Source organism: Girardinichthys multiradiatus, chromosome 19, assembly GCF_021462225.1.
Source record: "Girardinichthys multiradiatus isolate DD_20200921_A chromosome 19, DD_fGirMul_XY1, whole genome shotgun sequence".
NCBI classification, from domain to species: domain Eukaryota; kingdom Metazoa; phylum Chordata; class Actinopteri; order Cyprinodontiformes; family Goodeidae; genus Girardinichthys; species Girardinichthys multiradiatus.
The window spans coordinates 35,501,385-35,525,290 of NC_061811.1; the positions used below are offsets into that span (position 1 = coordinate 35,501,385).

The following is a 23,906-nucleotide window of genomic DNA, read 5'->3' on the forward strand; positions in this document are numbered from 1 at the left end:
TAGGGCCTCCTTTTGTGGCCAATTCAGCATCAATTCGTCTTGGGAATGACATATACAAGTCCTGCACAGTGGTCAGAGGGATTTTAAGCTATTCTTCTTGCAGGATAGTGGCCAGGTCACTACGTGATACTGGTGGAGGAAAACGTTTCCTGATTCGCTCCTCCAAAACACCCCAAAGTGGCTCAATAATATTTAGATCTGGTGACTGTGCAGGCCATGGGAGATGTTCAACACAAGTATTGGGCCAAGGGAATGCCATGATATGGCAGCCCAAACCATCACTGATCCACCCCCATGCTTCACTCTGGGCATGCAACAGTCTGGGTGGTACGCTTCTTTGGGGCTTCTCCACATCGTAACTCTCCCGGATGTGGGGAAAACAGTAAAGGTGGACTCATCAGAGAACAATACATGTTTCACATTGTCTACAGCCCAAGATTTGCGCTCCTTGCACCGCACCGTTGAAACCGACATTTGGCATTGGCATGAGTGACCAAAGGTTTGGCTATAGCAGCCCGGCCGTGTATATTGACCCTGTGGAGCTCCCGACGGACAGTTCTGGTGGAAACAGGAGAGTCGAGGTGCACATTTAATTCTGCCGTGATTTGGACAGCCGTGGTTTTATGTTTTTTGGCTACAATCCAGGTTAGCAGCCGAACATCCCTTTCAGACAGCTTCCTCTTGCATCCACAGTTAATCCTGTTGGATGTGGTTCGTCCTTCTTGGTGGTATGCTGACATTACCCTGGATACCGTGGCTCTTGATACATCACAAAGACTTGCTGTCTTGGTCACAGATGCGCCAGCAACACGTGCACCAACAATTTGTCATCTTTTGAGCTCTGGTATGTCACTCATAATGTTGTGTGCATTTCAATATTTTGAGCAAAACTGTGCTCTTACCCTGCTAATTGAACCTTCACACTCTGCTCTTACTGGTGCAATGTGCAATCAATGAAGACTGGCTACCAGGCTGGTCCAATATAGTCATGAAACCTCCCACACTAAAATGACAAGTGTTTCAGTTTTATTGTCCAACCCCTGTAGATCAGTTGCATCCAGGTGCATCATAAGACCTGGGCCTCCTGGGCTGAAACCCCTAAATGTTTTCAGAATAGCTCAATAGACTTGAAAATTGATACTCACAGACTTTCTCCATTCAATCTGACTGACCTTCGGTGATTTAAGCATATTTCCAAAGATGCTGTGGTTGCAGGAAAGTATTGACTCAAGGGAGCAACCCACACTTCCCAGATTTTGATTTGTTAATATAAAAAAAAATGACAAGCATATCTCATTGTTCTACCACTTCACAATTGCGTGCTACCTTGTGTTGAAAAGTTCAAGTGATTTTGCAAGGCACTGAATGTCAATGAAAGACATCTATAGTTGACTTCAAAAATTACAACTGCATACAGACCTGCTTTGACAGTATAAAACACAAATAGTAAACTGGAGTGCCAGCACGAAGAAGGAGCCATGGAGGAAGTATTACAAGACAAAAATCAGCACTAACAATTTTGCTGATATTTTATTTTTTTACTGTTGAATCAGGCCACACCAAACCAACACTGTGCTTAAAACACAATTTTGGAGTCTAAAAATAAACAGCTAATCACATATAAAAAAGAGGTCTGCTCTCTCTCAAGGCCAGAATGAAATCATTTAAATCAGGTCATATCCACGTTTCTCAGAGATTATGTAGAGCCATAAATCCCACCGTCAAGAACACACAAGCATTCTTTTATTTACTTCAAAATAAATTCTGTCCATGCTATAAACTGTTTTATAAAATCATATTATATTCATTAATTTTCAGACACTGCCAAAGTTGATCATTTTTATGTTATTTCACCATGAGGGAAGAGTGTTGATAAGGTCTGACTCTAAATCAACAGGACTGGTCACATGAGCTCTTCCCTCAGTGGGATGTGGTGTTTGTTGTTTGCTTTAATGCCAGCAGGCCACGACAGTTCCTGACATGTGACTGGTTTTCTATTTCTCTTTGACAGTGAGAAGATCATGGGAAGTTTCTGCTTGCAGCCAGACATGGCAGAGGAAAGTGCTGATCTACAACTAGAGGAAAGCTTTGCTAAGCAGCTTTTAGAGAAGTACTGCTCCAAAGTAAAGGTAAAGTAAAATGTACTTCTTAAAAAAATCACCTTTCAAGATAAAAATCACACAGTGCCACACAATAATACAAGTAGGAACATGTGTAAAAAAGAATACTGAAAAAAGCAGGGGATTTATGTAAAAAAGTCTGAAGAGATGTGAGCTGGCCCCCAGCCACTCAAGGCCCCGGCCCCCAGCCTCAAACCCAACCACATCAGCCGGAAGCAGCAGCAGCCTAAACTCTCCTACACTCAGTATGCAGTACTCACACAGTACTGCATATTCTGGGTCAAATTTTGTCTGATGGTTACACATTCTTGTCCTTTAATTGTTGTAAAAGTTGGTCATAATGTTTTGGTTGTGTTTACCCACCACCTTATAAGTGTGGATTGTAGCTGGAATTCAAGGTTCCAGACACTGCAGAAAGAGTGGAGAGGCAAATTATCCAAGTTGCTTGATGTCTAGTCTGAAGTTTCCACAGTCAGAGATGCTTTTTGGGGATTCTTGTCATCTGTTGAAGTTGGACCACTGAGTTTTATCGAGTCCAGAGTCAGCGCAGCCATCTACTGGGAAGCACTTCATGCTTCAGTCTGCTGACAGGATTTATAGGCCCATTAACTCAGTCAAAATATTTCCACAGTAAAGCATGGCGTTGGTAGTATAATTCAAAAGGGATTTAAGCTGCTGTAACCTAACTTACAAATTATAACGACCTTTGTCCTTTTTTATACCACCCATTCATTGGGTTTTGCTTTCTGGTTTTATGATTGATTTGTTTGTTTAAAACCTTTACACTATGCCCAGCTTCAGGTAGACAACTTTAAATAGTTGTGGGTATTGAATATTATGTTTGTTGTGATCTTTAAGCTTTCTAGTGGCAGGATTGTTACAGTATATGAATATTTCTGATCATATTTTTGTTAACCTGAAAGTTCCTTAAATTTAGTGCAAGTTATTAGATTTGCATTTGTAGAAGTTAAGACCCTTCTTCATGTTGGCTACGCTGTTAATTTTGGACACTGAAAATCTACATGTTTTAAAGCTGAGAAATGATGACAGCCTAAGATTTATTTGTAATTTACAAGCACAAAAACATGATTCAGCTCAAACCTAATTTCCAAGTAATGGTTCCAGCCTAAAACAATCACATTCCTTCCTGTTGAGAGTAATGTTTTTACAGTGCTTGCCTGCTGCTTCTCTGTGTGTGTGCTGCCGCAGGAGGACATGAGTGCTGCTCTGGACAGACTGATCGAACTTGAATATGAGACTGTTTGGAAAGACAAGAGGGAGCCTCAGAAGGAAGACAACATTCTTATCTCTCCATTTCCTATGGACATCTGGACTGTAAGACCCTAATTCATGACTCCCATACTGAAAAATAAAACAGCTTGGATTCAACCAATGAATGAAGAGTAACACTTTAATCAATATTTCTGATCAGAAATTATGGAGATTTAACAGCTAAAAGACATTTAAACAAGTTAGGTTCCAACCAACCTTTAACATCTGCTTACCCTTCAACACAGATAATTATTTATCTACTGAAATAAATTCTTAAAAACTCCCATCTAGTTGATGTTGACTTAAACCACAGACACAACATCCAATTTGTGAATGTATACTTTGTTAATCAAATGAATTACAAAGTATCTGCACCTATCAACTGTTAGCAGGATAACAGCATAAATGTAACATATTCTAATTAACTGAATCCAATTTAGGATCCAGAATGATCGTCTTCAAAATACACTTAAAACCCCCAAGCTTCAATCACATGGCAGAAGCTTAGTTCACAACAGCATCTAGTCATGGTGAAAAAGACTTGCTGTCGTTCAAAAAGATTAAATTATCCAGTGAGCACCAGTTGTGTGGATGAAAACGCCTTGTTGAGGCCGGAGGACAATAGGCAGACTGGTTTAAAATGATAAAATTGCAACACTAACTCAAATACCCATTCGTTAAAACTAAGGTATGCAGATCATTTTTAAACTTATAGTACAGCACGCCAAACTATGAAACAAACGGGCTATGCTGGGAAACTAAGGCTACACTTCACACAGGCTTACTAGAATTGTACAATTACAGATAAAAAAATGTTACCTGGATCAATAAGTCTTCATTTTAGCTGCAAAATTCAGATGATAGGTTAAAAATCCCCCATAAACAACATGAAAGCATGGATCCATCTTGCCACGATTTGTTGATGAACATTGGGTATCCCTTTATGACCACATTGTACCCTCTTCTAATCGTTACTTTCAGCAAGATAATGCATCAAGTTACAACACTTAAACTGTTTTATGAGTTCAGTGTGCTCCAAAGGCCTCCATAATCACCAGATCCCAATCCAACAGAACCCCTTTGGGGATGTGCTGTAATGGGAAATTTATATCATAGATGTGCAACTGACATGACAAAAAAGACCAAAATCTGTGAGGAAAGTTTCCAGCATGTTGTTGAATTTATGCTAAGAAAAATTTATGCAGATCTGAAGACAAAGGGTGGTCCGACCCAGAGCCAGAAAGGTGTATCTTATAAAGTGAGCAGAGAGTGTTTTCATTCATAATATAAAGGTATCAGCCTTACCATTATTCTGCCTACTCTGTTGGACACCGCATAAAAGAGAAAGTAACCCGACCATCTTTGATGTTTGGGTCAGTTCTAAACTGGGCTTATTGAAAAAGAAACATTTTAATTAAACATTTTCACTCATATATATTAAAATAATTCATGAGAATTACACATAAAAGTGTAAATAACATCATCCAATGTGTAATGCAGCGTTGCATCCATTTGATGGCAGCAGAAAGCTTCATATTCCTCCTGCAGTCTTGAACTATTTCTGTTTCTGTCTGCAGAATGTACAGGCAAACGTGGTCAACACCCAAAAACTGGACCCTGAACTGGTGAAGAAAGTGATCGCTTCCAGCCTTGAGGGGTTGAAGAGCTTTCCCAGGAGGTATGATTGGAAAAGTATTCATATCACATTCACTTTTTTAGTTCTATTTCCCCTCTTTTTCTTTTTTCTTATAGTGTAACATAATTTTACATATCTATTTTCATGGAATCCTATGTAAAAACAACACGTAGCCTATAATTATGAAACACAAAGAAAATGACACATAGAAAAGTTATTCACGAATATAAATCTGAAAAGGTTGGCATACATTTGTTTACAGTCTGCTTTCCTCTGATGCTCCTGAGTAAAATCTAATGTAACGAGCTGTCTTCAGATAGAACCAGATTATAACCAATCCTCTCGTGTGTAATTTACTCTCAGGTCTGCTGTTCTGTGAAAGTGTCATAGGTTGGTTAGAGAATATTACTGAACAAACAGCATCATGAAGACCAAGGAACACACAGAAACCTCAGGGAGAAAGTTGTGGAGAGGTTTAAAGCAGGTTTAGATTAAAAAACAACATCCCAAGCTTTGAACATCTCACAGGGCAGAACCTACCAAGTTATGGCTGTTCAGCAAAACCTACCAGCCTGGTGAGGAGAGCATTAATTAAAGAAGCAACCAAGAGGTCCTTAGTAATGCTGGAGAAAATGCAGAGATTCATGGCTTGGAAGAAAGTTCTTGTTTAATCAAATGCCACTAGAAATTGTTCAAACAGGTGTGAAGTATATATACAGTGCCTTGCGAAAGTACTCGGCCCCCTTGAACTGGTCAACCTCTTGCCACATTTCAGACTTCAAACATAAAGATATAAAATTAAGTTTTTTTGTGAAGAATCAACAACAAGTGGGACACAATCGGGAAGTGAAATGAAATTTATTGGATGTGTCAAACTTGTTTAACAAATAAAAAACTGAAAAGTGGGGCGTGCAATATTATTCGGCCCCCTACCAAGACCCGGCCGTCCCTCTAAACCTTCATCTGGAACAAGGAGAAGATCGATCAGAGATGCAGCCAAGAGGCCCATGTTCACTCTGGATGAACATCAGAGATATACAGCTGAGGTGGGAGAGTCTGTCCATAGGACAACAATCAGTCGTACTCTGCACAAATCTGGCCTTTATGGAAGAGTGGCAAGAAGAAAGCCATTTCTCAAGGACATCCATAAAAAGTCTTGTTTAAAGTTTGCCACAAGCCACCTGGGAGACACACCAAACATGTGGAAGAAGGTGCTCTGGTCAGAAGAAACCAAAATCCAACTGTTTGGCCACAATGCAAAACGATATGTTTGGCGTAAAAGCAACACAGCTCATCACCCTGAACACACCATCCCCACTGTCAAACATGGTGGTGGCAGCATCATGGTTTGGGCCTGCTTTTGGTCAGCAGGGACAGGGAAGATGGACAAAATTGATGGGAAGATGGATGGGGCCAAATACAGGAACATTCTGGAAGAAAACCTGTTGGAGTCTGCAAGAGACCTGAGACTGGGACGGAGATTTATCTTCCAACAAGACAATGATCCAAAACATAAAGTCAAATCTACAATGGAATGGTTCACAAATAAACGTATCTAGGTGTTGGAATGGCCAAGTCAAAGTCCAGACCTGAATCCAATCGACAATCTGTGGAAAGAGCTGGAGGCTGCTGTTCACGAAAGCTCTCCATCCAACCTCACTGAGCTCCAGCTGTTTTGCAAGGAAGGATGGGCAAGAATTTCAGTCTCTCGATGTGCAAAACTGATAGAGACAAACCCCAAGTGACTTGCAGCTGTAATTGCAGCAAAGGGTGGCGCTACAAAGTATTAACGCAAGGGGGCAGAATAATATTGCACGCCCCACTTTTCAGTTTTTTATTTGCTAAAAAGGTTTGACACATCCAATAAATTTCATTCCACTTCATGATTGTGTCCCACTTGTTGTTGATTCTTCACAAAAAATTTGAATTTTATATCTTTATGTTTGAAGCCTGAAGTGTGGCAAGAGGTTGAAAAGTTCAAGGAGGCCGAGTACTTTCACAAGACACTGTATATATATATATATATATATATATATAGGATTGGCCATGTAGGGGTGTTCCCAACCTTAGTTTTTCTTTTTATATTGCAACCTCCTCTTCTACAGACATTCAGAGGGAATGTCACTGGATCCCCACATAGTACTGATGCAAAAGTCTACAGTCTATGGTGAAATCAACAATAAACTTTAAAGAAAGCTAAACATAAGTATTCAGGGTTTTGTAAATGAGGCAAACAGAAAATACACACAGCTGATATGATACCACAATGATGATGATGACTAAAATGATATGAAGTTAACTGATCATTTTGTGTTAGGAGAAAAGCACGTGGCTTCTGTCAAATTTTACACTTCTTAAACTAATAAATCTTTTTGCAGTCAACTGATATTGATATACATCTGATTACTACACAATAATTTAAAAACAAGGTAAAATGTCACCTTGAAACCTGAACAGTGCAAAACTGACATGTTTCTTATTCAAGTTACATGTGTGCATTGTAGACACGTTACTTCAGTTTGAGTTCTATGAAGAGGATTTTATGGCCTCATTTAAAACTATTTTGCATTCAACAATTTAAACAAAATAACCTCAAATTACAAAGTGGAATGTGCAAAAATATTGGTATTTGGATGTGCAAAGTTACACGCCACACCTTTAGGATTTTTATTTTTTCCTCCACTTCACAATTAACGGCTACTCTGTGTTGGTTCATGACAAAAATTCTAATAAAAACACGGAAGTCTTTGGTTCGAACTAAACAAAATATGAAAAAGTTCTAGGGATGAGAAATCTCCTGCATTATCTCACAGATCTTTCTATCTCCTCCTCTAAGGTGTCTTCTTTCCTCTCCAGGTTTGAAACACAGTTCAGGAGTCACTGCAGCGCCCTCCAGCCGCAGCCTCTGTGGAAAGAGTATCAGATTACCTACATTAACAGCTTTGCTGCTTTACAGTAAGTCACGTGGTTTCACAGAAATACCCATAATGCATTGCAGAAACCTAAAGGCATCCTGCCATGTGTCAATCCAAAGAAAAAAAATGAAACCAGAGGAGGACATTAAAACTTTAGTCAAAGGAGCGTACTATGTTGTACATTCTGATGTCAATCTGACTCCGACTCTAAAAATGCAGGAACTACCATATAGAGTATTGTGAAATGCAGCATTCGCAAGCTTTAGTGAGAGGGATCCAGGAGCCATGCAAGATGTTTTCACTCTGATATTTGATGCTGGCCTTCTTGTCCAGCCCCATTTTCTGGTAGATATATTTAGACCTACTGTTTAGACTCTACTTTAAATGCCAAGACTTTTCTTCTTCTGTGTTGTAGTAACTGTGTTGTTACAAAATTATCCATTTCAGTCAAGGTAAAGTACAATCATGTTAATAAATCCAGACAACCCAAAGAAAATTCAGAAATACTATTTTATTCCTCTGGAAAACAGACTGATTGAACCTAAATAACAAAAATGTACTCTGTTTTACTCATTAAATAGAAGATATCCACCAAATAGATTTTCTAACTGAGGAAAAGATAGATAACATAATAGCTAGTCTTACCTTTTTTGGCTAAGAATACCAGTGAGATGCTTCTTGCAGTCATCAACAAGTTGATGACTTTCAAACCATGGTCGTTTGCATTGGCCAGTTATTTACACCTAATTATTTAACCCAATCTATCCCTCTGTTCTTCTCTGTCCCTCCTTCCTCATTTTTAATCCCAATTGAGTACACATAAACATTGGTGTTAACCTACCTTTCTGCTCCTAGGGTGCGTACTGCAATATAATCGTTTCTGTCAGGATCTGTGTTAGGTTTGTGTTGGTTTACCTTATCGCCTCTGCCAGGTGCTTTTCTGTTCATTTCTGGTTATTTAGATTCCTTCTGTTAACACCCCATTGTCATACTGTCATCAACCCTGTGTTCTTGCCCTGTTCCAGTCCTGTTTGCCTTCCTGCCTGTTCCTTGATTTTCATGTGGCTTATGTTTTTCACCTGTCTGAGTTCCTGTGCCTGGTCAGCTGTAAGTTTATTATTCATTACCTGTTTATTTTCCAATAAACCTTCTCACCAACTCCACTCATCCTGCATTTGGGTCCCACCTCCAAAACTCAAACATGACAGTTTTCTCTAGGGCCATCCATATCAAACACCAAGCACATACATTGCTTAAAACACACTTAAAATTATCACACTTAAAAGTTACAACAGGCTTAGGCTATAAAAAGATTTCCCAAGCTTTGAACCTCTTACAGAGCACTTTTCAATCCATCATCTGGAAAGAGTACAGCACAACTGTGAACCTACCAAGACAAGGCCGTCCACCTATACTTACAGACCGAACAAGGAGAGCACTGATCAGAGAAGCAGCCAAGAGGCCCATGGTGACTCTGGATGAACTGCAGAGATCCACAGCTCAGGTGGGGAATTCTGTCCACAGGACAACTATTAGCCGTGCCCTGCACATGGTCTTTACAAAAGAGTGGCAAGAAGAAAGCCATTGTTTAAAGAAAACCATAAGAAGTCCAGTTTGCAGTTTGCCAGAAGCCATGTTGGGGACACAGCAAACATGTGGAAGAAGGTGCTTTGGTCAGATGAGACCAAAATTGAGCTTTTTGGCCAAATTGCTAAATCCCATGTGTGATGGAGAAATAACACTGCACATCACTCTGAACACTCCATACCCACTATCAAATATGGTGGTGGCAGCATCATGCTCTGGGGGTGATTCTCTTCAGAAGGAACAGGGAAGGTGGTCAGAGTTGATGGAAGATGGATGGAGCCAAATACAAGGCAATCCTGGAAGAAAACCTGTTGGAGTCTGCAAAAGACTTGAGGCTGGGGCAGAGGTTCACCTTCCAGCAGGACAACGACCCTAAAAATAAAGCCAAGGCTACAATGGAATGGTTTAAAAGAAAACATATCAATGTGTTAGAATGGCTTAGTCAAAGTCCAGACCTAAACCCAATTGAGAATCTGTGGCCAGATCTGAAAACTGCTGTTCACAAATGCTCTCCATCTAATCTCACTGAGCTTGAGCTGTTTTGCAAAGAAGAATGGGCAAAAATGTCAGTCACTAGATGTGCAAAGCTGGTGGAGACAAACCCTAAAAGACCTTTTATATTTTGTCTTTAAATTAACTTTTATTTTGAAATTAGTCTAAAACAACAGAATTTAAGTTTTATACTTGTGTAACAAAAATCATCTTTTAGCAACAAACATCATTTCAGAATTTTTGGCTTGGATAATTGATTATTTGAGCATATTTCATTGCTGGTCTGTGTTGCAGTTGTTGAAAGTCCACGGGGAGAATTCTTTTGAGATGAGTCATCTCAAGATATTTCTCTGCTGGGAGTTCCCCATGATCAGGCTGGATTTCTTCTTGCAATGGGAGAAACTATAGCTGTTCGGGAGTCGGTTTTAAGAGTTGAATACAATAATTAAAGCATTTATATAAAAGGGCTAATATGACCCTTGGAGAGAGAGACAGGTCACGTGATTTCATGGAAATGGAGCAGTGAGTGTGAAATGGCTTTACCACAAGTGTGGGCAGCAGGGAAAGTACTTAGAGCGTGCATGCTTTCTAACCAACCCCCAAAACCGTAAAAGCTACCACTGTCAGCCATTCATGCATTTAGCAACACTTCTATGCTTTAGCAGTGAGTTTTTATGCTGCTGGCCTTATGTTGCTCTGATGTTTAAAGCAACATGTCCATCTGATTCATTTCAGTCACTTGTACTGTTTAAGTGGAGTTGGAAAGAGCCTTGTACAGTGAAGACAAGTATTCACACAAATAAAAGCCTTTAGAAGTTAGCTAATATGGGCATAAATCCAGGTGTTCTGTGAAAGCCTGAGAGGTTTATTAAAAGCATAGTGAACAACAGCACGAGCACCAAGGAACATATTGGGTCAGGGAGGTTGTTGAGCTATATTTAAACCAGGGTTAGGTAACAAAACAATATTTCAAGCTTTAAGCAACTCACTGAACACTATTCAATCCATCATCAGAAAATTGAAAGACTATGGCACAGCTGGTTGAGAGATATTTGTAAAAGCCTGCAGCTGTAATTGCAATGAAGGGTAATTCTACAAAGTATTGAACAAGGGGAGCTGAATATAAATGCCTTTGAAAACCCTATTCTGTCTACCTCACAGTTTTGCAATGCTTTGAGTTGGTGGTGTATTACACTGAATTCTGGCAAAATGCATCAAGGTTTGTGGTTGTCAAAATGTGAAACATTTAAGGGGTAGGAGTATGTTAACTCGTTGCTGTGGCAGAATCACACAAAATCGGATGTTTTCTAAACTTGTTATTGTACATTGTCTACAGGCAACACATGGAAGGGTACCGGGAAAGCTGTCCAAATGAGCTGGAAGGGTTCAAAAGAGAGGTGAAAGGGCTGATTGTCAGGCTAATGGAAAGTCTGGAGGAGCAGTTTAAAGATGATGTTAAGGTAATGGCAATCCAAATACTATACAGGTCCTTCTCAAAAAATTAGCATATTGTGATAAAGTTCATTATTTTCCATAATGTCATGATGAAAATTTAACATTCATATATTTTAGATTCATTGCACACTAACTGAAATATTTCAGGTCTTTTATTGTCTTAATACGGATGATTTTGGCATACAGCTCATGAAAACCCAAAATTCCTATCTCACAAAATTAGCATATCCTTAAAAGGGTCTCTAAACGAGCTATGAACCTAATCATCTGAATCAACAAGTTAACTCTAAACACCTGCAAAAGATTCCTGAGGCCTTTAAAACTCCCAGCCTGGTTCATCACTCAATACCCCAATCATGGGTAAGACTGCCGACCTGACTGCTGTCCAGAAGACCACTATTGACACCCTCAAGCAAGAGGGTAAGACACAGAAAGAAATTTCTGAATGAATAGGATGTTCCTAGAGTGCTGTATCAAGGCACCTAAGTGGGAAGTCTGTGGGAAGGAAAAAGTGTGGCAGAAAACGCTGCACAACGAGAAGAGGTGACCGGACCCTGAGGAAGATTGTGGAGAAGGGCCGATTCCAGACCTTGGGGGACCTGCGGAAGCAGTGGACTGAGTCTGGAGTAGAAACATCCAGAGCCACCGTGCACAGGCGTGTGCAGGAAATGGGCTACAGGTGCCGCATTCCCCAGTCCTGGGCTACAGAGAAGCAGCACTGGACTGTTGCTCAGTGGTCCAAAGTACTTTTTTTGGATGAAAGCAAATTCTGCATGTCATTCGGAAATCAAGGTGCCAGAGTCTGGAGGAAGACTGGGGAGAAGGAAATGCCAAAATGCCAGAAGTCCAGTGTCAAGTACCCACAGTCAGTGATGGTCTGGGGTACCGTGTCAGCTGCTGGTGTTGGTCCACTGTGTTTTATCAAGGGCAGGGTCAATGCAGCTAGCTATCAGGAGATTTTGGAGCACTTCATGCTTCCATCTGCTGAAAAGCTTTATGGAGATGAAGATTTCATTTTTCAGCATGACCTGGCACCTGCTCACAGTGCCAAAACCACTGGTAAATGGTTTACTGACCATGGTATCACTGTGCTCAATTGGCCTGCCAACTCTCCTGACCTGAACCCCATACAGAATCTGTGGGATATTGTGAAGAGAACGTTGAGAGACTCAAGACCCAACACTCTGGATAAGCTAAAGGCCGCTATCGAAGCATCCTGGGCCTCCATAAGACCTTAGTGCCACAGGCTGATTGCCTCCATGCCACGCCGCATATAAGCAGTCATTTCTGCAAAAGGATTCCCGACCAAGTATTGAGTGCATTACTGTACATGATTATTTGAAGGTTGACGTTTTTTGTATTAAAAACACTTTTCTTTTATTGGTCGGATGAAATATGCTAATTTTGTGAGATAGGAATTTGGGGTTTTCATGAGCTGTATGCCAAAATCATCTGTATTAAGACAATAAAAGACCTGAAATATTTCAGTTAGTGTGCATTGAATCTAAAATATATGAATGTTAAATTTTCATCATTACATTATAGAAAATAATGAACTTTATCACAATATGCTAATATTTTGAGAAGGACCTGTAGGAGCTTTATTGGTAAACTCACAGTTCCTGTTTTCAGCCATTCACTTCCTCTTAAAGCCCAGCTGTATCTATTGTGGTCTTTCAGATGAGGAACTGAAAAGGAGGCAATTATCCCCTAAAGATCTTGCCAAAGACACTACTTAGATGTTTAGAAATGAGGCACACGGCAGAAGTGCACAAGTTGAGACATGAGAAAATGTGTACAGTAGGAGCAATCAAAAAATGATAAATCAACATCTTATGATTCACATTTACATTGTTGCACAACCTGCAATCATTATGAACACACCTTAATCATCATTACTGAGGAAATGTATTTTCAATATTCATTAAATAAAGAACACTTTGATTGGCAGTGGTTACTTTATCTGATTCTCCTGTGCTGTCCACAAAATAAATTTGGGAGGTTTTTAATATTACTATTAACCTCTGTTTTGGGAAAGTGAAAAGAAATTTTGATACAAAAACTAATCCTGAACCTTTCTTCTTTTTTTTCTTTTTTTGCTTATTTCCAGGCCTTCCTCAGGAGGATGATGACAAGGAAGTGGCTGACCAACGAGGATGACTTCAAACACCTCTACAACCAGATAATGCTTCTCTCCCAGCACTGTGTCTCCATGACGCCTCCATATGTACAGGTAAGGAAGCAGGAAGGAGCTACGGCCCCTGGTTATGATTTGACAGGTTGTCAGACATTTTCATGGATCTGATCCCAGTATGAGAACAGAAATCCCTTCAAACCAAAAGATGGATTGAAAAAAATTTGGACACATTTTAGGTACTAATATTGCACCAAAACCACTGGTCAAGAAGACAATGTTATAACTAAGTAAATATTATTCAGCATTTTTATTTCCAATGTCTTTCTTGTTCGCTTTGTGTTAAAAATACAGCTGAAACCAGACTTTTAAATACACTTAATAAAAAAACACATAACCCTTTCTCTCACTGTCTGACATTAAATTGCACATAGCCAGAATAATGAGAGGGAAACTGTTTTTGTTATTTTGGATTGAGTAGTTGACATACATTTAATCAGTATTTGGTCAAAATGGCTTTCATACTGTATTACATAGCTCAAATGTTTTAGATAGACTTCCACAAACTTCTCACACTATTATAGTTTGTTGAAATTGTGGCCCATTCTTCCTGACAGAACTGGTGGAACTGAGGCAGGCTGCCTTGTATGGACAAACCTTTTTAGCTCTGCCCACAAACTTTCCGTAGGATTTAGTTTGGAGCTGTGTAATGGACACTACAGCACATTGACTTTGTTTTCCGTAACACTGATGGGTCACTGTTATTTTGGAAGACCCATCTGTGCCCATGCTTTATCTTCCTGGCTGATGTGTTGATATGTTGTATAAAATAGTTCTACACAATGTTCTTTTCCAGTCTCTGTTGCAGCAAAACAGCCACAAAACATGGCATTCCTGTTCCTATACTTCCAAGTTGGAATGGTGTTCTCAGGCTTGCAAGCATCCCATTTTCTTCTGTTAAATATGATGATGGACTGCAGGACATTCCCCAAAGAGATCTTTCTCCCAAATGTTGCTTTTTATTTTGCTTTTGCAAAAATAGTTTCTTCCTCTCTTAGACGTCTGTATTGGGCATGTTTCACTGTGTATGCAGTTTTAAATATCTGCTTTTAGCTGTATTTGTGGTTACCTGTGGTGGCAAGGTTGTATTGTATATGTGATCTTAACTCTCCAAGGCTTATCTGGTGGATAAATTTAGGTACGGATTTTGAAGAGACTTTTCCTGAAAGATGGAAAAGGAAATCCTCAATAAAATTTTCCTTGGCCATCTTGGAAATTCCAGTGAACTCCAGTAGTGTGTTTTGGCCTGATGTATCAACAACATAAAAACACCAGCAGCAGAGCTGCAGCAGGGACGAATGAATTGGTGGAAGTTTAGGTGTAAGGTCATATAATCTAATAGCTAGGGATCATGTAATACAAACACATGCTAACACCCTCCCTTCCTTTTTTTGTCATATCCTGTTGTACGCTGTTGGACAGGAGTTTGCAAGCCGATTGCATTACCATGTGGCCAAGGAATACATTGGGCAGCTGATGAAGAATAACTACTCGTGCAAGAACCGGAAGCACCAGAAGGCTGCAACCAAGATCCATCAACAGTGGAACAAGCTCAGTTGTCTGTTTGATGAGATGGTAAAAAAAATCTTAAAATAAATGTTTTGATAAGAAAAAACTCACACGATTTAGTAACCTAGTTTAACTAAGCAGTGCAAACTAATTTGGAATATGTTCTTATGTACAATTTCACTTAATGTTTTTTCTTCTTTTTTTTAATACCTGATAAGATGTTTGCGTGGCGTCTTGTATCCAAATCTATAAGAAAATAAACGTTTTTTATATAGGATTTGATTGAAGGACTTTTCAAACCGTGTTTGAAATCCATCAAGTGAAACAGCTTTAACGCCCTACAATGAGCCTGTGCCAAAACATTCTGGTTCTAACATTTTCAGATTATTGATTTTAATGTTATCTGCAGCTCTAAGTCCGTGAAGACCATGGGGATCGGTTATCAGAGACCTGAATACAACATAAATTTCCCCTTAAGTCAATTCTGTACCAGTTCTGCTGTTGCCTATAAGTTGATGCTTATGAATCGTGAAATGATTTGGGATGTGATAACACATCATGCTCATTAGATGAAAGCTTAGCAATATTTTGGAGAAAAATCAAACTCTGTATTTCTTACTTTATTTTATTACATAAAGATCAAAGGTTTCACAACTTGGTTTTATAGAAACTTTAAGCATTTTTAATATTGCAGCTTCTATGCTTGTCTAACTAAAAGTTGTCCTAATGCAAAAACGACAAATACAAGAATACAAATAGAATAAAAGTTTACCTGTGAAGAATAAATCTTGTGTTTTAACTGTTTTAGAGAACCTTTGTTGAATTAGTTTAATCCAAGCATTTTAGATGCTGAATAGAGAGATAATTAAATGCACTCGTGGCTTATCAAAAAAACTGAAATAGTTCTTTAGTACTGATAAGAAGCTCAAAGCAGATACCAACTATTGCTTTGTTAGCAGCTAATGGTTAACTCCCAGTGTTTACAAAGCATTCCCAACTTGTCTGTCAACATGTTTTTCTACCAAATGTCCAAAAAGCTGCCCCACAAATGATTTAAATGTAGGTAAGCCTTATTTTGTAACCGAGTGCTGCCAGCCAGCCCTAATAGAAACCTTTATTTATTGTTTTCATCAACACAGCACAGCAACTCAACAACTGTTTCCTTTTTTACTTCAAATTAAGAGCTTCTAACACAGAAACAACATGGTGTCAAGCTTAAAGCACTCGTCTTCATGTCTGGGGCCCATTATATTGGGCTTACACTTAACCTTACCAGAGGTTACGTTGTCTTCTGCGGGGACACATGCTTCGAGTCTTTTTTTGACAGTTTCATCCATATATCAGTGTTCAGTTGCAAAAATACAGTGTTCCATATTTGGCTTGTTGGATCCAAACCATAAGAAATGAGAGGTAGCTCAATATGTTTGGTCAGAACAAAGTATCAATAAAAGGTTTGGACATGCCTATGGTAGCATACAGGCCATATGACAACACAAGCATTACCTGTACCTGTGTTTTCTGTCTTCTGTAGATGTCTTCTCATGAGTGGCTCCACCATGTAGGAGATTATCTGAGCAACATCATTGGAGAAAATAACAAGACAGATATCAAGAACCATCTGCACCCTCTAGTGAAGCATTACCCAGATTTCAGGTATGTTTTAGTCACTCGTGAAGGATTGATGATGTCATCATCGCAACATCATGATATATTATTATTCACTAGCTCAAATAACTTTGCAGGTTGTCATGGAGTTAGTTTTTGCAAAGAGGCGTGATGAATGGGACATAGTGGAGTACATAAACTAATTAAACTGTTGCCAGTGCGTAACGTTTTGCTGATGTGATTCACTGAAAGCCCTTAGCAAGAAATACTCAGTATAGATAGTTGAGGACAGAGTTTAAAGCTCATTATAGGCGCTCTAATTCCACGTCACACCGTTGAGTGTCTACCTTTTGTTTTAATGGCTTAGGAAGCTGTGATGCCTTAGGAAAATAATGCATGACCTCTCTACACATTTGACATTGCACCTTAAATAATTTTATAAGAGAAGCTTCCATTGACTTTTTATTTGGACATGTAAAAATATGCAAGACCACCACAGCTCTTGCACATGGTGTGCACCACACTACAGTCACAGAATTGACATAACCACTTAAATATTGTAAATGTACTGAATTTATATAGAGCTTTTCCAGTCATACTGACCACACAAAGTGCTTTTCACTAGAGACCCATTTACCAAATCACACTCACATTCATACAGTTTAATTCAGTTCAGTTTTATTCTTACAGCACAACACATGTCGTCTCAAGGCACTCAAAGTCAAATCAATCGAATCATACACATTTTCAAGTCAGGTACATACATTCTAATTAATCCTAATTATCAAACAGTGCAGTCAGCTTCAGTTTATTATTCGAATTGGTTAAAAAGTTTTTCTGTTTAAGTTAACTCAGCACACCGATATGCAGATCAGTTGGCAACTTGGAGTTAAGTGGCTTGCTCAGGGACACATTGACATGTGGTAAGAAGAACCTGAAATTGAACCAACAACTTTCAAATTGCAAGACGACTCCTCTTCCCACTGACCCACAGTCGCCCCTCACATGCAGCAATGACTCAATGGTACTATTACTTATTCTCATTCTAGGTTAAGCCCGACCAACCCACCGGCAGGTTTTTTGCTGTTTAATCACAAATAAATCAGACATAGTACTGGTTGCAATAGTGCTTCCAGTTGAAAAATATTGTTTTATATCTTACCTTTACATAGGTACGAAAGGTTTGCATGTAGACTTTATAACTGTGGAGCTATACTTGGTTTATTTCAGGGTGTAATTTCAGGCTAAAATTGCTTCTAAAACCCTTAGGGCTTAACAGGCTCAGTTGGACAAATGCTGCACTCACCTTGAAACTGATGGTGCAACTTACTTTCTGAGTAATTCAGCTAATAAATACCAGACCACTTGATGCAATTTTGAGATGTTGATTTCATTTCTTAAGGGAAAAAGCTATCCAAACCAATTTGGGATTATTTGGAAAAAGTAATTGCCGCAAACCCTAATAACTAGTTATGCCACCACTGGGGCCAATAACTATCCTCAAACATCAAATGTTGAAACATCCATCTTTTACCTTGCTGTAGAAGTGTTTTGGCCAACTCTTTCTTGCAGAAATGTTTTATTTCAGGTGTGTCTCTGTGTTGCCTGTGATGGACCAGTCCATGGTGTACCCCGCCTCCCACCTGTAGACTGCTGGAGATAAGCACACGTTACCCCACAACCCTGTACTGAAGAAGTGGAGATAGATAGAGCATGGTCCTAAAGTCTTATAAAGGACTTCCTGGCTAATAGATTAAATTGATTTTGTTGGTATCTGTTATTGATGTCCTTTGCATCAAGGCACATATTTATTATCTGTGTGATTTTGTTAGCTTTTAAATCTTTAATATTTTAGATATTGTTGTAGAAACAGTAAAATGTTGTTTGACTATAAATTCAAAAGTGGCATTATTAAGATTACAAACCATGCAATCCTATTATACCTACATGAAGTTAAGAGGTCTGTCCTGTTTTAGTCCTAGCATCCAGTACATAATGAGAAGCAATAACCGCATCCCTCGAGCTGAAGCCAGCAGTTGAGATTATTTATATTTCTTCTTGACTGCTTTATATTAACCTTGAAAGTCACACTTTTGGGGAATTATATTAAACAACATTTAACTATTTTAATTTTGCAAAGTGGAAATAAGTATAATTTCGAATTTTGTGTGTTTGGTGACCAAGCTAACTACATCAATCATTAAACTTATTAGAAAATCAAACAAATTAAAAAAAGTACAGCATGATAATATTGTTGTGTTTTCCAAAGGATAAGTATAACATTAAGCTTTGTCAGGTGTTCAGAGATGAGGTTTTCCATGCAGCTGTTTTGAGTAAATCAAGGCCATAGACTGTGCAAGTGATTTCCTACTAGCAAGGTCAGTTTCCAGTAAGCTGAACAGCCTGAATAAAGTGAAACAAAAATAAAGGTTATTTCATCACTACACCATGACTGTTGGAAATCTGAGGTTTTACTTTTAAAAGAAGTGAAAATAGAGAGGAAAAAAACCTGAAAACACAACAGAAATTTTGGAGTTTCCCTTTTTGGTTATTGAAGCACATTGAATAATGTTAAGCGAAAAGAGCAGGCAACGTTTCACGTGCACAGGATGAAATGCATAGACATCATTTGCGTGCAGGCACATACCCATGGGAATACTTGAGCTGTTGAAAGAAGAGTTCCTCTTCAGAAAAGTTGCTTTATAGGAACATCTTCAGTGGTATACCTCTGGCTCATTAGGTGTTTCTGCCATTTACTATTAGACATCCTCTCCTGAGGAAGGCCCTGCGAGGCTGATCAATGTGTTTTTTTTAGGATTGATTTTATCAGTGAACAATTACAGTGCTCCTATTCAGTCCTAAATGCTAATAGATCTCAGTCATGAATATTCAAAGGGTGAGATTTTTGCTTTCTTTGAATATTATATTTATGTGCACATTTATTGTTGGTGTGCAGAATTATGCAACAACATAAAAAAACTACATTTTACTATTGCACTTGTTTATTTATTTCTTTTTAATGGGAATAAAAAAGGACTCCAGATTTAAAAATAAACATTTCAGAAGCAAAGAAATCAAAATCAGTGACCAATTTAGCCACCAGTCACAAGCTTTCCATTCATGGAGTCAGTCAGTTTGTTGATCTGTAGCAGCAACCTCAGCCTCAGAGAGGTGTACTGTTTACATTTACCATGAATCTCATTTGACAAGGGTCAACAAGCTCTCCACAGGGTTTTGGTCAGGTGAGGAAGGGAGCCATGTCATTATTCTTTCATCTTTAGGACCTTCACTGGCTAGCCACACAGTGGAGTATGTAGATGCATGGGATGTAGCACTGCCCTGTATAAACATCATGTTCTTTTTGAAAGATGAAGACCTTTTCTGACACCACTGCTTGAAGAAAGTGTCATCCAAAATCTAGCAGTAGTTAGTGGGCCCACTCACTTGGTCTGTGAAGAGTCGCTCTTATCTCATCAATCCTAAAGCTTTTGAAAGATTTGTCTTCAGATATTTTTTGACTCAGTCGTGACATTTCAGCATACTGTATCTGTCTTGTTCATTGTTCTGGTCTCAACCTTTCTTACCATATCTCAGAGCACTGAATACTTTGTACTTCTGGGCATTCCAGGTAGCTTGTAGTTATGTAATATGTCAGAATTAGAGGAGAGTGGGTTCCTGGTAGCTTTACATTTGATTCTTCTCAGATTTCTGTCATCTTTTTCTTTTTTGGTTATTTACAACAAAATGGTTGATGGTTCTGTGATCACACCTCAATATCATGGTGTGTTCAAGAGCACTGCCAACTTCTGAAAAATGTTTTACAATTTAGTTAAATCTCCTTTGACCCATGTTCCCTGATGAATAGAAGCTGATTAATAATTATGCACATGTTGGTATGAGTTGTTAGTCTCTTGAGGCTACACCCTCCCTCATCACACAAACATCACCTGATATACTAAATTCAAGAAGCATTCAAGCTTAAACAGCTTAGAATTGGCAAACAGAGTACTGTGCAAATGTTTTGGGCATGTGTGAAAAAAATGCTGTAAACAAAGAATGCTTTCAGAAAAATAAATGATGACTGTTTATTTTTATCAATTTACAAAATGCTAAGTGAGCGAACCCAAACATACAGCCAAAGTCATTAAGAACTATCTTCAGTGTAAAGAAGAACAAGACTTACTGGAAGTGGTGGTATGACCCCCACAGAGCTCTGATCTCAACATCATGGAGTGTGTCTGGGATTACATAAAGAGACAGGAGGATGTGAGGAAGCCGACATCCACAGAAGATCTGTGGTTAGTTCTCCAAGATGTTTGGAACAACCTACCAGTCGAGTTCCTTCAAAAACTGTGTGCAAGTGGACTTAGTGGAATTGATGCTGTTTTGAAAGGAAAAGGGTGGCCACACCAAACATTGATTTGATTCAGATTTCTCTTTTGTTCATTCACTGCATTTTGTTGATTGATGAAAACAAATGATTAACACTTCCATTTTGTAAAGCATTCTTTGTTTACAGCATTTTTTCACACCTGCCTAAAACTTTTGCACAGTACTGTATGTGTGAAAATTATGATTTGATCAGAAAGCTCTCCTGCCTAATAATGCTTTTGTGTCCTGTTTAGATTCCCCTTGTTTATTAGTCATTTTCCTCAGCTTCCTGTTCATATTTTCACCAATGTGCACTACATTCCACTGATTGGCCTCACCTGGTTCTCATGTTGCTCTCTCACTTCCTCGGTCGGTTATTTTACCACTATGTCGGATCCTTCCGTTGTCCGTAATTTTCCATGCCTCTCCATCCTTTCGTTGCTTTGTTGTTCCTGTGAGAAGCTTTTCAGTTCTCAAACTGCTCCTAAGTTTAGTTTCATTTCACCATATTGGTACCAACCTGAGGCCACCATTCTGTCTGAATTTTGGTCTGACTTTAAAAATCCATCCAAGTGTTTGTGTTTCAGTCTTAAATAAAGCAGTTAGATGTTATACATGTTCTACATTTTTATATATATTTATATATTTATCATTCAGTTTTTTAAAATGTTAAGATGTGCTTGCATGCAAATCTCAACACCAATCTCTTAGTCGATCTGTGTTTCTGGTCTGTACCACTACCCTCGCTGTCTTCGGAGTATCTGTCCCACTTTCGTTTGACATAATATTATGATTGCAGTCTGTCCTGGCACGTGATCCGCCAAATGTTGTTTACTTTAAAGATATCTAAATCTAAGCTTCTGAGGGAAACTGGACATAGACTCTCCACAAACATCTTGCTCTGAAATAATGAGCCTATTGTTGTGTTGACAGTGAGAGAAAATATTTTCCCTTTGACATCACCCAATCACCTTCTTCCAGCTGTGTCTGAGGCTACTAAATATGTTTATCAGCCTTTAAAAGTGTTTCCTTCACTATTGCCTCTTTAGCTCCATCCATTGTTCCGAGTTTTAAAACATCCCACCAGAACACCCTCTTTTACAGCTTTACTGTGTCCTGTACATGACAAACAGCAAATGTCCCTTCTTATTAGTCTTTCAAAAGTCTTTTTCCCACTCTACCATAATGGCTGGGTTTATAGGGTGCGTTACTAGTAGTTGTTCTGTTAACAGATTCTCTAACCTGAGCAGTGGGTCTCTGTCCATTTTACCATGGGCCTCTTTGCTGCTTCTTTGATTAATGCACTCTTTGTCTGACCTGTCCAGTTTAGGTTGTCATGGCAGTACATTACAGATGTACTCTTGTCATTTTAAAATGATAGAAAACCTTCTCCATGACCAGTATATATATACATTGTACATATGTGTGTACATATAGTATATGTATATGTGTGTGTATATGTGTATATATATGAATGTGTATATTGTATGTATGGTTTTTGATTTATTAATGTATTTGTATCTATGGTTTGTATCTCCGCCTGCAGCAGGAAACATCTGGTTGCAGTTCTTTACTTCAGGGGCCTTCAAAGGGGTCGCGAGCACCACCTAATCCTCCAGCAATTCACCACCCTTAAAAAGGAAGTGTGCAGCAGCAGCACTGACAGCAGACAGGTTTTTTTTGAGGACATGCAGGTCACAACCAACACTAGCTTCCTGTCCAAACTGCCTTTCTGCAGATGAAATGTCGTGTACAAGTTCAAAATGTGGACCTGTCACAGAAAATGCAATGTTGCACTTTTTCACTTAGGTTATGTGATTTTGAATCAGACCAGCCTGACTGTATTATAAGTGACTTGTGTCTGTATTTGTCCAACATAACTGATATCTTGCTCCTCTGCCTCACAGAGTTCATTCATTGTTCAATAACAAACTTGTAAACAGTCATTTTCAGTGTGGTGACAATGCCTAGAGATTCACTAAAGCACAACATTTGAATTTTGTTTCACATGCTATACAACTAGACTGTAGCTTTGTGTCTCTAACATAATTGAAGAAAAAATTTTCATTTCCACTTAATAAGATATACAATAAGAATGAATCCATATTAAATAAAAATTATTTCAAAAATATATTGAGAATACAGGAGATTTCATGCATTGTGGAAAAGCATCCAGTAACACCAGACCATTCAGGCATGAAGGTCTCAGCTGGACCAAGGAACTGGACTGAACAGATTATGTACAATTTAACTAGAACTTTTAAAGCGTAATGTAATGTATATATTTCTTCCCACCTGTTTATGTCTTATTTGAATTCTTTCAATTATGCTATTTGTTTGTGTTTTGTGTTTAGGTGTCAAACATAAGATCTTGGGAGTGTTTTATTCTGGGGTATTTATCTGTTTCTAATCAGTAACAGTTATTATCTGCTGTAGGTTCTTTTGAAAAACATTAAATTGGTAAATGGACCTAATTTTTAGAGCATTTGTCTTGCCATATTCACCAAGTCGCACTCACAAAACACACACATACAGAAATATTCAATAAATAAAAAAATGGAGTAAAGAGGAAAATTCAATCTGGGAGACTCACCCCTCCTCCAGCTTCACCCAATGGCTTCTCCGTGCGTCTTCTTAAATATAAGGAAATAATTCAAGTTAATTTATAGATTGTTTAATATTTTTAGCTTGTACAGGGATGTTTAGGAGTGATTTTTCAAACCTACATTCTGTCAGTGACTCAAAAACTA

The 23,906-nt window shown here is 38.6% G+C and overlaps 1 protein-coding gene across 2 annotated transcripts in view; it reads left to right on the top strand.

Moving 5' to 3' along the window:
• exoc3l4 (exocyst complex component 3-like 4) overlaps positions 1 to 23,630 on the top strand; it is a 41,099-nt gene extending 17,469 nt beyond the window's left edge. For both annotated transcript variants that reach the window (XM_047346203.1, XM_047346204.1), the window contains exons 6-14: positions 2,012 to 2,129; positions 3,330 to 3,455; positions 4,970 to 5,070; positions 7,885 to 7,983; positions 11,359 to 11,482; positions 13,588 to 13,710; positions 15,094 to 15,246; positions 16,712 to 16,833; positions 22,703 to 23,630. In XM_047346203.1, the coding sequence (XP_047202159.1) occupies positions 2,012 to 2,129; positions 3,330 to 3,455; positions 4,970 to 5,070; positions 7,885 to 7,983; positions 11,359 to 11,482; positions 13,588 to 13,710; positions 15,094 to 15,246; positions 16,712 to 16,833; positions 22,703 to 22,898 (1,162 nt within the window). In that variant the 3' untranslated portion in view covers positions 22,899 to 23,630. The remainder of the gene's footprint in view (positions 1 to 2,011; positions 2,130 to 3,329; positions 3,456 to 4,969; positions 5,071 to 7,884; positions 7,984 to 11,358; positions 11,483 to 13,587; positions 13,711 to 15,093; positions 15,247 to 16,711; positions 16,834 to 22,702) is intronic.
• Positions 23,631 to 23,906: the final 276 nt, after the last annotated feature.